This window comes from Polyergus mexicanus, unplaced genomic scaffold, assembly GCF_030449975.1.
Source record: "Polyergus mexicanus isolate NDT 795.1 unplaced genomic scaffold, iyPolMexi1.0 SCAF_11, whole genome shotgun sequence".
NCBI lineage: Eukaryota > Metazoa > Arthropoda > Insecta > Hymenoptera > Formicidae > Polyergus > Polyergus mexicanus.
In genome coordinates, this window is record NW_027223331.1 from 4,035,416 (window position 1) to 4,049,133 (window position 13,718).

At 30.7% G+C, this 13,718-nt stretch overlaps 1 protein-coding gene across 2 annotated transcripts; it reads right to left on the reverse strand.

The window, feature by feature from the left end:
- Nucleotides 1–859: 859 nt before the first annotated feature.
- Nucleotides 860–11,910, reverse strand: LOC138937563 (5-oxoprolinase). 2 transcript variants are annotated; one of them, XM_070303945.1, is made up of 22 exons: nt 11,611–11,910; nt 10,450–10,635; nt 9,925–10,110; nt 9,529–9,767; nt 9,216–9,378; nt 9,025–9,110; nt 8,727–8,928; nt 8,338–8,598; nt 8,093–8,203; nt 7,769–7,970; nt 7,388–7,604; nt 7,174–7,312; nt 6,743–7,020; nt 6,379–6,639; nt 6,128–6,233; nt 5,888–6,055; nt 5,488–5,735; nt 5,115–5,226; nt 4,819–5,043; nt 4,295–4,476; nt 3,985–4,144; nt 860–1,620 (listed from the first exon to the last, which is right to left on the reverse strand). In XM_070303945.1, exons 2-22 carry the CDS (start codon nt 10,612–10,614, stop codon nt 1,396–1,398), a joined length of 3,936 nt encoding a protein of 1,311 aa, XP_070160046.1. In that variant the 5' UTR covers nt 10,615–10,635; nt 11,611–11,910; the 3' UTR covers nt 860–1,395. The 2 variants fall into 2 exon arrangements, with proteins under 2 accessions (XP_070160046.1, XP_070160047.1); XM_070303946.1 differs by lacking the exons at nt 9,529–9,767; nt 9,925–10,110; nt 10,450–10,635; nt 11,611–11,910 and having other exon boundaries at nt 861–1,620; nt 9,025–9,097; nt 9,216–9,360.
- Nucleotides 11,911–13,718: the final 1,808 nt, after the last annotated feature.

The following is a 13,718-nucleotide window of genomic DNA, read 5'->3' on the forward strand; positions in this document are numbered from 1 at the left end:
CGAAATTATGTCTTTCTCATCGAGACCAATAAAATTACAGATTTTAGTATTACGTAAAAGTATTGTATCACGCGTGCACGATTAAAATGTAATTGGAAAAATAAAATGACATGTACAAAATATATGTATTATTAAATATGTATTATTAAATATATAAAACTTTTTCATTTTGCGTTTCTTCGCTTTTAAAGTGGCCAAATATTTAATATATATTTATATTTGATATATATAATATTTAACATTTATATATATATATATTAATTTCTTTAAATTTATAAATAATATTTAAACGTAAAAAGATAATACAAATATTTTTTTACAATGTCATCATATTTTGAAGGCGTACAAAAAAAAAAGAATCTTTTGCCAGCAAATTGTTAGAAGAACTTGAATAATGTTTTATGGAAATGCAATCATAATCCCGCCACTATGTAGGTCACCGCGATGACATTTCGGTCAGTAATTACTCGTGCCGGAAATGAAACGACGGCCATCTTGCACCTGCCGCAAATCGAACGGACTAGCAAATCGAGGAAATTAACCACAGCAGATTTAATTCCTTTAGGAATTGACGATTCCTCGAGGACGCAAACCAATCGACTTGGAAGCGATGGTACAAATCAAATAAATGATAAAAATATGAAAAATAAAACATTATTATTGGGATAATATCTTTCATGGAAAATATTTAAAAAAATTTAATGATGACTTGCAAAAATAGAATATGAGAATATTTTTATTAAAATAAATGCTTAATAATATATAATAATTGAAACATTCTTTTAATACATGAGAAGAAAAAAATATGACACGCACATTATATAACGCATACATTAAAATAAGAAGACATAACAAGACGCAAAATTCTATAAGTTTTGTAACGGATTGTTCTGTTTATCGTAAGTGCATTAAAATAATCTAATAGCATCGGCAATACGATTAATATAATTGGAAAATAGATTTTCTTTATTCTTAGATACATACTTTGGTTTATCTTTTTCATAAAGCAGAAACAATATACTGCATGCGCAAACGAATTGTTGAGAAAAGTTAGTTAAATTCCTCAGCACTTTGCATCTACAATAGAAAGAATCGTAAAAATTCCGCATCCAAATTACAACAAATCATATAATATTATATCTTAACAATTATTTTGCCACAATTCCATATAATTATAAAATATTTTTTTTTTTTTATATTACTGCATCAATTTATTACTGCATTATTTTTTATATTCATGAACATTGTTATATTCAACTGATGAAAATGAATCAGTTTACTGATATTATACATCTCCATATTTAATGTCGGTCACATACGCTTTTCCGGAATGTATTTTCACAGAAAATGTGATTAGAATTTATCGCTCTTATGGCAATAACTATTATTATATTATTAAACAGATTCCTGAGCCATACGATACTCAAAAAGACTTCCGCGCTCTGTGAAATTGCGCAAACTTTTGCTAGATCTCGAACGTTCGTATTTTGATGAAAGTCTTGTTGTTAGACGCCGAGAGTCGTAAACTTTCGAAGATAGAACTGAAGGTTCCTTTACTTGTCCTTCTTTGCCAACGGGACCGTAACCACCACCACCTGGAGTTTCCATAATAAATCTATCCTGTTAAGAAAATTTTATGAAAAATTGTTAGCTTAGTTTTTTCTTAATAATAATAATTACATATTTATTGAAATAAAACTACTACATTGGCAATATAAAAGCTAAAAGTTGATTTATATAACGTTTCTCCTTTATTACAATATACTAATTTAAAAAAAAAAAAAAAAAACATACAATATTATATTTTAATTTTATTAATATAAAATGCAAGACATATACGTACACAATTAGATAAAATATAACAATAATTATTGCTGCTGTCGTGTATTTGTTACTTTTATATTGCCATTGTGCATTGAATATTATTATTAATGTAAAGATATACATTTTATAACGTGCTAATAGATATTTTAATAGATAAAGGTGTATTTTATTATATTACAAAGTATCGCCAACAATCAAACTTACCATCATTATATTGCAAGTTTATAATTATTAAATGTAGTGAGAAGCGCGATAAGAGCAGTAACGTACGCCGCTACTGGTTTTTACACATTCATACACAGCTATGTGCATCTCAACTTTTGACCAAACCGCTGGAAACTATTCTATCGTAACTTCGATACAATATCGTACCACAAAATAACGTCATCAAAATTTTTGGAAAATTGCTTACGCTCTTGCCGTAAAATCATATCGCATATTAATGGAGATTTATAATGCAAATCACGTGACGGAGAAACAAAATATTTTTTGATTTATAAATAGAAAATTTTCAAACATTATATACAATATATCCAGAAAAACGGCAAGCGAAAATATTTATGTACGAATCTATCATTTAATCGTAAAGCGTAATATATTATAAAAATAGCATTATTAAAATTATCTCTATAAATATTTTCTTTTCAATTATACGGACATGTAGGCGCGCGGAGAATTTATAATATTTAGTATTTACGCATTTTAATTTAGACGACATAGAAGACCGTGACAAATGAAAACTATATTCTGTCCACACGATACTTGTATAATTACAAACTATAATTTTTAAATATAATCGCATTAAGAATTCTTTTTATCTCCATTCTCAGAATTCTGTATCAATCCGCTTTTTAACGAGACGCACCACTAACGCGTGGAATATTTTTCGACGATAACGACCATAAAGATGCCGTTTTAAATGCGAAAAAGATAGAAACTTTTTATTAATATTTTTTTACGAGCCTCAAAAGAAAAACATGGGTAACCTAACTAAAGAAGCAAAAGTACCGGCAAATTCCGGTTTATATATCTGCATGGTAATTGCCACCTACATTCCACGGCGCTACAAAATTTTCCGAAATATAAATGTATGTACGCTGTCGGCTTTCGTGCTCCGATAACTGCGAAAAGAAATTTTTCTGGCGTCAACTAATGCGCGCGCTTGTATAGTTTATATTGCCTCTTCCCCTTACTACTGTATTTCATCCATCTTTCCTCGATCCGTCTCATATTTTTTTATCTTGCTTGAGAAAACGAGTATTATAGAAATCGCAAGGCGCAGGTCTCTGCGAGAATGTACAATGCGCGGCTTCTTTTAACAGGACAAGAGAAAAATTTTGAAAGATTTAGCTAGAGAAACATATTAAGGCATTTATGATATTTGATATATGCTTATAAACCATAACTTCTAATAATAATGAATTAAAATGTTATGATAAACGTAAGAAATTTTCGTAGAAAATGTTAAGAAGAAATATATTATATACATATATTGAAGACTATACTATATATTGTTTTAATTATATACATTATCCTGACATTTTTTTAAATTCTTATAAGTTTTTCAAGTCAAAATATTTTCCAATCCATAAAATCGTACGGTTTGGAAAAAATTTTTGTTCCGTTCATTTTATAATTGAGAATTATGTTTCAACGGTGGTGTTTTCACGACATACTTAAAACACGACTTACTATCTATAATAACACGCGCACACAACTGCAAAGGAAATTGTTTTACCCCTGGCTGCGTGGCAATGTACAAAGTGCGGTAGGCTGCAGATTCTATCTACCGGGATAAAATCTTTACGAGCCGACATAAACTATAGAAGATTTCTTCGTTACTAAAGATAGAGTATCTTCATCTCTTCGTATCCCTTAAATTCTCTTCTCTGCTACGCTGACTTTAAACTTTATTATGCAATTACTTCTCCGAGAGAAATAAATGTATATCAATTGTCTGCTTGTTAATATCGGCGTAATTATACTTTATAACAATTATATATAGATGTGCTGTTTTATTTTTATGTAAAGTATCTATACAATTTATATCATTATAACAAAATCTGAATTATTATCTCTTTTTTATGCAATTATTTGCAAAATCAATTCTTTCCGACATTCATCATAATTTACATACTTGAAAGATGTAAAATTGCTTACCCCTGCATAGACTGGAATGGCAGCTTTCGGACCTAAGTTGATTCGTCTGCCGTCAGCCCTCCTCAAAATATTTAAGCCACATGCCCCTTCCTCCCCGTCATCATATCCAGGTGGATGATGCACCCTCCGTTCGGTTAATACCGATAAGGTTATCGGAGCTCTGTAAACGAATGTTCAACAATACTTATGAATGAAGGCAACGCAATAATTCGTTATCAATGTCAAAATTGAATTTTTTACTCGGAAAAAAATTTATACAAATGAAAAATATTTATATATATTTAAGATTAAACACTGTCTTTTTAATTACCTAAATATCATCTCACGCACAACACCGTCACCGCCAATATACGCCCCATTACCACCACTTCCAAATCGAAGCGAAAACCGATTAAGTATAACCGGATAGCGAAGTTCCAATATTTCTGGATCGGTGATTCTAGTATTAGTCATATGCGTGTGAACGCCACTTCTGCCGTCCCATGTCGGCCCCTGCGAGAACACAAACGTACAATATTTGTTAAAAAAAAGTCTGTTACACAGTAACATTAAACAATATATTAATTTATAAATATCATAAATTAGAATAAAATGCAAGACATCTTTTTTATCTTATACAAATCTTTGTAATATATAATATATTGTATGCATATATTATCGATTATCATTCGCAATAATTGTTTTTATATCTTTCTTTTAATTTTTTTATAAAAGAAAAAATTGTTTTCCAAACTTTTTTCTTTTCTTTAAAATTGTTTAAAATAAATACTACAAATACGTATTTAAAACTCAAATATAAATATATCATTTGATTTAAACTTGTAATTATCTTACTGCTCCACTACCACCAGCAACCGTTTCGTAGTAACCCCAATCTTCGGTGCCGAGGGTTACGTTGTTCATACAACCCTGTGAGGCTGCGCAAATTTCGAAAGCTGTTAGGATTACGTCAACAATACGCTGAGATGTCAGGACATTGCCGCCGACCACCGCGGCGCCCTCCGAAGGGTCGAGTAACGATCCTTCAGGAATAATTACCTTTACCGGCTTCAAACAGCCCTATAAAGAAAATGACACTGGTACGAATTTATCGTTGAATCTCTCTATAAGAAGGCCTGAGAGGATGTTACCTGATTTAATGGTATGTCTCGACCGACCATACACCTTAAACAATAAATTATCGCAGACAAAGTTATGGCACGCGGTGCGTTGCAGTTACCCCATACTTCATAACCCGTTCCACTGTAAATTCACAAATATTTTCTTGTGAATTAATACAATTTGTAAAATATATAAAATTATTACACGCAGATTAACATACAGAATTTCGCAAAAAGCGATTAAAAAAATAGGAAAATACGGTAGTTTTTTTTTTTTTTTTTTTTTTTTTTTTTAATGGTTATATTTAGAGCATAAAAATTGTAATAGAACAACGGTAAAATGGCAAATTGTTGATAGATTAAAAAAAAATAAATAGCGAGTAACTCAATTAGAAAAACATACCGAAAATCGAAAACTGCTTCACCCTTTTTCAAATCGAGATCCACATGTAGTTTGATAGGACTGCCATCATCGAGATAATCAATGGCATCAATGTCGGTTTCTTTCTGTCTTCGCATCTTAATCCTTGTACCTATCGATTTTAACATTTCTCGAACGGCTACTTCGGCGTTACGTTGGATATGACCCATGTACGCTTGAACTACTTTGAGACTATACATATCGATCAGTTCGTTTACCAGCTGTGAACCCTTACAAAAAAGAAAATCGGTTTATATACGAATCTTATTTGCAAAAATTACAACTTGAGATACAATCTTTATTGTAGAATGAGAGAGAGAGAGAGAGAAAATAAAAATAAGAAAATTATAGATTCATATAAATTTTATAGAAATAATTATACTTTTTGATTTGCTGCGATTTGAGCTTTGATATCACTAATATTGTTCGAAAGGTTTCGTGTTCCCGAATTTCCCGGTATTTTGCCCGGCGCCATCAAAGCATCTGTCAGTTCTTTTTCTTGAAATATGCCCTTATGTACTACTAGAAAACTTTTAAAAACAGCGCCTTCCTATACAAAAATTTTTTATATATATGTACAATTTTTGTATAATGTTAGCATTGGATGACAGTATTCTCGTACCTGATCCAAACTTGTTGAATGCGGTGGCATCGAGCCCGGCGTAATGCCACCAATGTCAGCGTGATGACCTCTACTAGCCACGAAGAATACCGGCGTAGGCAGATTTCTGCATAAAAAAAAATTTGCATACTTAATTTTCATCAAATTAAATTATATTCGTTAATACATCATATTTAAAATGAGTACGGCGCTCGTATATGTAATATTTTTCAGAGAGAACTTTTTTATATATGCGTAAATGATATACAGACTTGTAAAATACTGGCGTGATGATCGTCAGATCTGGGAGATGAGAACCACCTGCTGACGGATGATTAGAGAGAATAACGTCTCCCGGCGAGAATTCGCCCTTGAATACTTTCATCTGATATTGCACGGTTTCTTGCATGGCGCCCAGATGTACTGGGATATGAGGTGCGTTTGAAACGAGACCGCCATCGGGACCAAAAATCGCACACGAGAAATCCAATCGCTCTTTAATATTGGTAGAGATCGAAGTTCTTTGAAGTACTCTATTAAAAATTAAGAATATTATCTAGCAATCTCTGAAGGAGCAGAGATGGAATCATATTATTTTTATAAAATTGAAATTATTAACTGATATACAATACATACCGACCCATTTGTTCGGCAATGCTCATGAAACGATGCGAAAAGATACTGAGTTGAATCGTATCAAGATCAGTGGTAATTGTTGTTTGCAGACCTTTTGCAATCGTAATTTTTACGTCTCCGCGACAAGTAATTTCTGCCGTACAATCTGGCTCTACTAAAAGTGTGCTCAAACTATCCATAATAATGACAGGACCGTGTAAGATATTTCCAGGAGATAATGAATTCAATTGATAGACGCTGGTTTCCTGATAGCCGCTTTCGAAATATACCATGGTAGTCTTGGAAAATTCAAAACATTTTGGAATTTTTTTTTATTTAACAACATCCAATATATACAATATTAAGTTTGAAACATTGAATTGCAATTAAAATATAGAAAATATTAGTTTAATGAACATGTAAAATTATCGATACATCTATCATCATCTAACCTTTTCAGCTTTCGGAGAAGCTTGTGAAGGGGGTAATACGGGATCCTCCGGAATTTCAGTTTTGCCAATTCCTCGAACTCTCACATCATTAACCAGAATCTTGCGCCCTGGTATGGTAAAACCAAACTCTGTCTTATATCTTAATCAAAAGAGAATTTACAAGTTAAGCAATTAAATAAATTATTTCTTCAAATTCTTAGACTAGAAGACTTACCTTTCTAGAAAAGGAGTAAGAAAATCTCCGTGTCTGGTGATGGTGCTTGAGTTCTGATTTACAGAAGTGCACATTAAAGCGCAATCGGTACCATCGTAACGTAAGTGTAGAAATGGTTCCGTTTTTATTTGACAATCAGCAAATCCTTGCGCACGGAGTTTGCTTCTAACTTTGGCTTCCATCGCATCCAAACGATCGTCCAAACGGGCAAAACTTTCTATAGAATAATACGAAGCGGAAAGTATAGTAATAGAAACACGCAAAATGGAACTCGTTATTATCAAGCGACGCGGTAGCGTCGCGACGTGAAATTAATATGTATAATTATATTTTAAAAAATTATTAATAAATGAATTATTATATAATTGAATTATAAATCACCGTATTCGTAAGCTTCGGCGCTTGGCTCTTGTGCCTCCTCGACAACGTCGGCTAATGCCATTCCGTAAGCTGATAATATACCGGCATATTTATGAACAAAAACCGTGCTTATGCCCAACGAGCGAGCGATTGCGCAGGCATGTTGTCCTCCAGCACCGCCGAAGCATGCCAGAACATGACGGGAAGTATCGTAACCCTTTGCCTGTTTCATGAAAAAAATTATATAAAGATAATTTAAAAATAATACGACATACAACACATTACCACGATAATAGCACATTCTTATTGCAAGAAAAATTATGAGCTGACATTATTTAAATATACCTGAGTCAAAGCGCGGATTGGTCGGCACATGGTCTCGTTCGCGACTCTAATAAATCCCATGGCTACTTCATCGACCGACATTGCTTCATTCTTCTTCAAGAATTCATTGATCTGTAATATGTCAAATGAATTTACGGAATTTATTTTTTTACATAAGATAAAATAGAAATATTTTTGCTTAAAAATAGAAAAGAGAGATGCTAATGTTTGAGAGATGATCTTATCTTTATACATCAAAAGGTTACCTCGTATGTAAGTTCTGCGAACATAGTCAACGTACGAGATACATCGAGCGGCTCATTTTCCTGAGGCCCAAAAATTTGCGGAAAGTATTCGGGTAGCAAACGACCCAATACGAGATTCGCGTCCGTCACAGTCAATGGACCATTCTTCTTGTAACACGCGGGACCAGGATGAGCCCCCGCGCTCTCAGGCCCAACTTCGAAAAGACCCGATCTAAAGAAAAGCATCGATCCACCTCCCGCCGCAACTGTATTCACATCCAACTTCAACCCAATTTTTATTCAAATAAACCGAGAAATGATCTCTCGAGGAGATAAAGTAAAAGATTAATCATATTCAAGATATATTTTATATATTTATTGAAATTATTATCTTAAAAAAAGATTTTCACCTGTGGGGCTTGTATAGCGATGCCGGCTGTAGTACTCTCGTAAACATGCTCGTAGCTTCCTCCGTATCGGCTTACATCGGTCGATGTACCACCCATATCGAATCCGATCACTGGTAAATTAGTCTCCTTTCCATAAGTCGTCATTGCATATCCCACGACACCACCAGCTGGCCCAGAAAGTATAGCACGTGATCCATTAAAGCTAATACGTCAACAAGATACAATTTTGATTAATATCAAGATAAAAAAAAAAAAAAATTTTTTTTTTTTTGTTCAAGAAATAGATTTAAATATTTACGAATCCATAGGTGTTAATCCGCCATCGCTTTGCATAAACAGTACGTTTACATTCTTCAAATTGTCTTTAAATCCTGAAGAGAAGGCCTAATAATTTATTTATTACAGGTTGAAAATAGAATTATATAGCTTAACCGCGCTAGATTTTTTCGTGCAGATTCATTATATGTGCAATTAAAAAAATAATATTACTTGTAAATAATTTTTTATGTGCGGCGTCAAATAAGCATCTGCACATACTGTGAAGCCTCTAGGAACTATTCTAGTCATCGGCATAACTTCGTGTGACAGAGACACTTGCGAAAAACCTGCTTCTCGAGCCAATTCGCCGATTCTGATTTCATGAGCCGCATAACTATATCATATAACAATAGCAATATAATATTAGAATAAGCATATAATTAAGATTTTATGAAATTATAGTACCGATGATATATTTTCAGAAAAGATTTTATGAAAAATATTGCCAGTTGCAAAGAAATTTTTGTTTAAATAATTTACTAACGTATAGCTATGCATCAGAACGACAGCGAGACTCTCGATTCCCAAATTCCGAAGTTCTTTTAAATCTTCCTTTAACTCTGCCTCATCGAGTTCCTGTGTAACAAACAGATCTTCGCCGGTAGAACCCTTTACCCTTCGCCACGATTGATTCTCCATATGACATTTTCCCGACAGAGCTGGGATTACCCTACATTTTATGCCGACCACATACTTGTACAAAACCTCTGGCATTACTATCTCCTGTTAATATTTAATCAAAGATAAATCAAACGCGAGATAGAATGAGTAATAAATACAATTGTACTGCATCGAGATAAATTTCGAGATAATTATATATCGCGAATTGCTCAATTTTGAAATTTCGAATATTATGTTTGTTGAATTCAATTATACGAACCAAATCAAAAATATTTGGCCGTGACTGATTACCAATATATAGAAGATCCTCAAAACCATTATTTATTAATAGCGCCATTTTTGCGCCTTTTCTTTCTAACAGTGCATTAGTGGCGACTGTTGTTCCCATTCTGATCCATTCTATATTAGCGATATCCACCTCCCCATCAATTTTAATACCGGTTTCCTAAAATTAAAAAACAATTATAAAAGGTATAAAAAAATATTGAGATTTTAAGATTAAGGAAATATTGTGTAAAATATTTCATATATTCGATTATGCTATTTTATATAACGCAATTCAATTTTATCTTTGTTTATTGCTTACAAGTTTTTCCTTATAACTTTTATACGTGTAACTTATTTTAATTGCGATCAATATTACTTTCGTCTATGTTGCGAATTATTGAATTATTATATAAAAAGATTGCTACGATTTTTTTTTTTTTTTTAATAAGTTTCAAAATACGAAAATATTATGCATTCAATCACACACGATGAGTTTTAATATATGTATAATGCATACCTCTTCCAATATTCTACGAATGCCTTCTGTCGGCGCGTCATTGTAATTATTTGGATCGACCGAGAGTAATTTCATAACTCGGATTTTACTTCCAGGACATCTAGCATATATATCGGTGAACGTGCCACCGCGATCTATAGAAAATTGGAATTTTTTGTTTCCCATTGTTTGCGGGCGTAGATTACGCTAATAAAAAGAGAAATTTTTCGTATTATTTAACTATAAGGGTTGCACTTCTTAATGCAAACTATATTTGTATTTCTATTTGAACTTTTAATAATATTTTATATTTCCTATTTCTTTCTATATAAAACACACGGTATATCTTTAAAAATATTATTCTTTTTATAATTTAATTTTAATTTCAATCTTCTTTTAATTTTATCAAAATTTTAGATATATATATATATATATATATATATATATTTTTTTACACTTTTTTAGAGGTGCTCTTGCTTATGGAAAAACAAATATACACATACTGATAAATCGAGAGGACGATTTCTCGAGATTACATTATTTACAATGTGTGTATATCGTATCTCTAAAAGACATGTTTATTCAAATGACGTATTTTGCAAATCATGCTAGTAAAAAAATATGCAATAAAAATATGAAACAAATTTTTTCCTTCTAATTTATAACTCTAATTCTCGAATGCAGGCACACAGATTTTAACAGAAGCTGCAGAATAAACTTTATCTTCAAGAGATAACCAGATGATCAACAACTGATAAAAACTATTTCTCAAGATTGTTAAAGATAAAATAAGTAAGTATAATGATAAAGTTAAGAATAGAAATAAAAGTCATAATTAAAGTCACTCTTGTGACAAAATAATCTGGAATGTAAATATCTGAAATGTCTGAAATATTATATCTCTGTATTTGTAAGTTAAAATTGTGTATCTTTTATTATCTCGAGATATTCAATCATGAATATTTTATCAAATATACATTTAGGAACACATTATATTCACAATATAAATCACTTCACAAACACTGTTTCTACAAAAAAAAAAAAAGAATAAAGTAGATACAATTTTTTCCACTTTTACCTTTTCACAGCATAATATTTTTGTATATATTAATATCAATAATATTATTATCATAATTTTAAATTATTTTATATATATTAGCATTATGAATAAAATATTAATACCTTGAGCAAAAGAGGAGAGATTTTATTAAAATCTCAAGAAATATTAAATATTTCAAACTTTATAATTCTCGTTTACGTTGCATATATATGCACAAATATCTGGATTTATACATGAATTATAACTTTGTATTAACACGTCATCAATAAAATTCAATTGCCAATAATTTGTTGCAATATATAATTTTATTACGAGTAACACGTGATAGTATCGTAGTAATCTAACACTGACACTTTTCTTGCTTTTACTATATTGCTATACGTTTCATATAACAGTAGCGTTAACAGCACCAATCTACAATATAACGGAATAACTGCGACTGAGAACATGAACGACTTGAGCGTAGATTAAGCCCTCATGTGAAGGTTCTCAATCAAAAGCCGAGGAATCAGCAGCGTAACTACATTATATATTATATTACATAACACATTAAATACATTAATACACACACCCATTCCCATATACAGACATACATTCATACACTCAGACACAATCATTATATTACACAATAACTTTTTCTTCTACAATTCTTAGAGATAATGAACAAGCTATTATTATTATTATTATTATTATTTTTTATTGAAACAATTTAATTTAAAAACATTTTATAATTAAAAATGCAAGTAACAAATATAAAAAATTACGTAAAATATAATACAAATTCTATTTTTTTTTTATATGATATTACTGTATTTAATATTATGTAAGAAAATAAAATATGATATATGTTTTATTTTAATTATTTTAAAATGGAATAATTTTCTAAATGTGCTTTTGGTGGGAATTATTTAGCGAAAAGAGAAGAAAAACGAAATTATTGAGGATTAGTTTTATTATAATAAAATTGTTTATTTATATAACAATCGTAACAAAATTGAGAAATAATAGTTTCGCAAAATATATCTCTGAATATATATATATATATATAATATTGTGTTGAACTGCTTGTAAAACATAAGTGATTGCTTATACAATGAGAATCACTGAACATGTACAGAGACTGCGCATCTCGAGTCAAGCCGCTTCAACTAATATATCGGGTGGTCAAAAAGTAATATACATTTATTGCTACTTTCGATGCAACTTTTCTTTCGAGAAATAGAATATTTTATTTATATAACAGTCGTACATTTTCAAAAATATAAGTCAACAATTCTGTAAAATACATCTCTCAATATATATGTACATATCTTCTAAGATGCTAGAAAATATTGTCATATCTTATTAATAGTATAAGAATAATAGAGTGTAAATGATACATTTTAGATTGAATTATCTTCATAAAACAACGCACACATGTGACTATTTATATTATGAAAAAATCATTAACAATAAGTAGACATAGATCATTTACAAAATTATATATATAAAGAACCTGCAGTCAGTATATATCGAATAGCTAACAAATAAATTTGGAACTAATTAGAAAATATGCAATCTATGCTATCATACGCAAACAAACTCTTGTCTCTCCAGGTATAATGCAACATTCATTAAATTGTAATTAATTAAATTATATTTCCTGTCGAGAATTAAAACTTAATGGAACGATAAAATTAAGTTATAAAAAAGGCAATCAAAGCTCAGCGCGGTAGCTTTAACGAATCCGCATCAGAGGAAAATAAAACAAATAGTAATGTAATAGTGTTTTACAAAGTAAAACTCGGATATTTGTGCTGCAGATGGTTCAAAGAAAAGAAACGTTCGCTTTAATTTACCTGATTTGTTTAAATCGATAAAGTTATATGCGCCCCACCTATTGCGCTGGCTCCGATTGCCTTTCTTTTCTAACTTAATTTTATGATTTGTTTCCTAGGAGCCTTTATTTGTTAAAATTTACTTTTTATCTTATTTTAATGGAATAAATATTGATTTACAAATAATACGCAAGTTATATCAAAATATTATACATTTATACGTTTACAAATTGTGATCTATAAGATTAAGAAATATAAGATCGACTATATATATAATATATATATATATATATATATACAGATTTTTTATGTTTCAATATTAAGCTTATTAACAGCAACGCATATAAATCTTATGAAATAAATAATTAAAGTTCGGAAACTTAAAGGACGTACAATTATACCGCGATGTAATC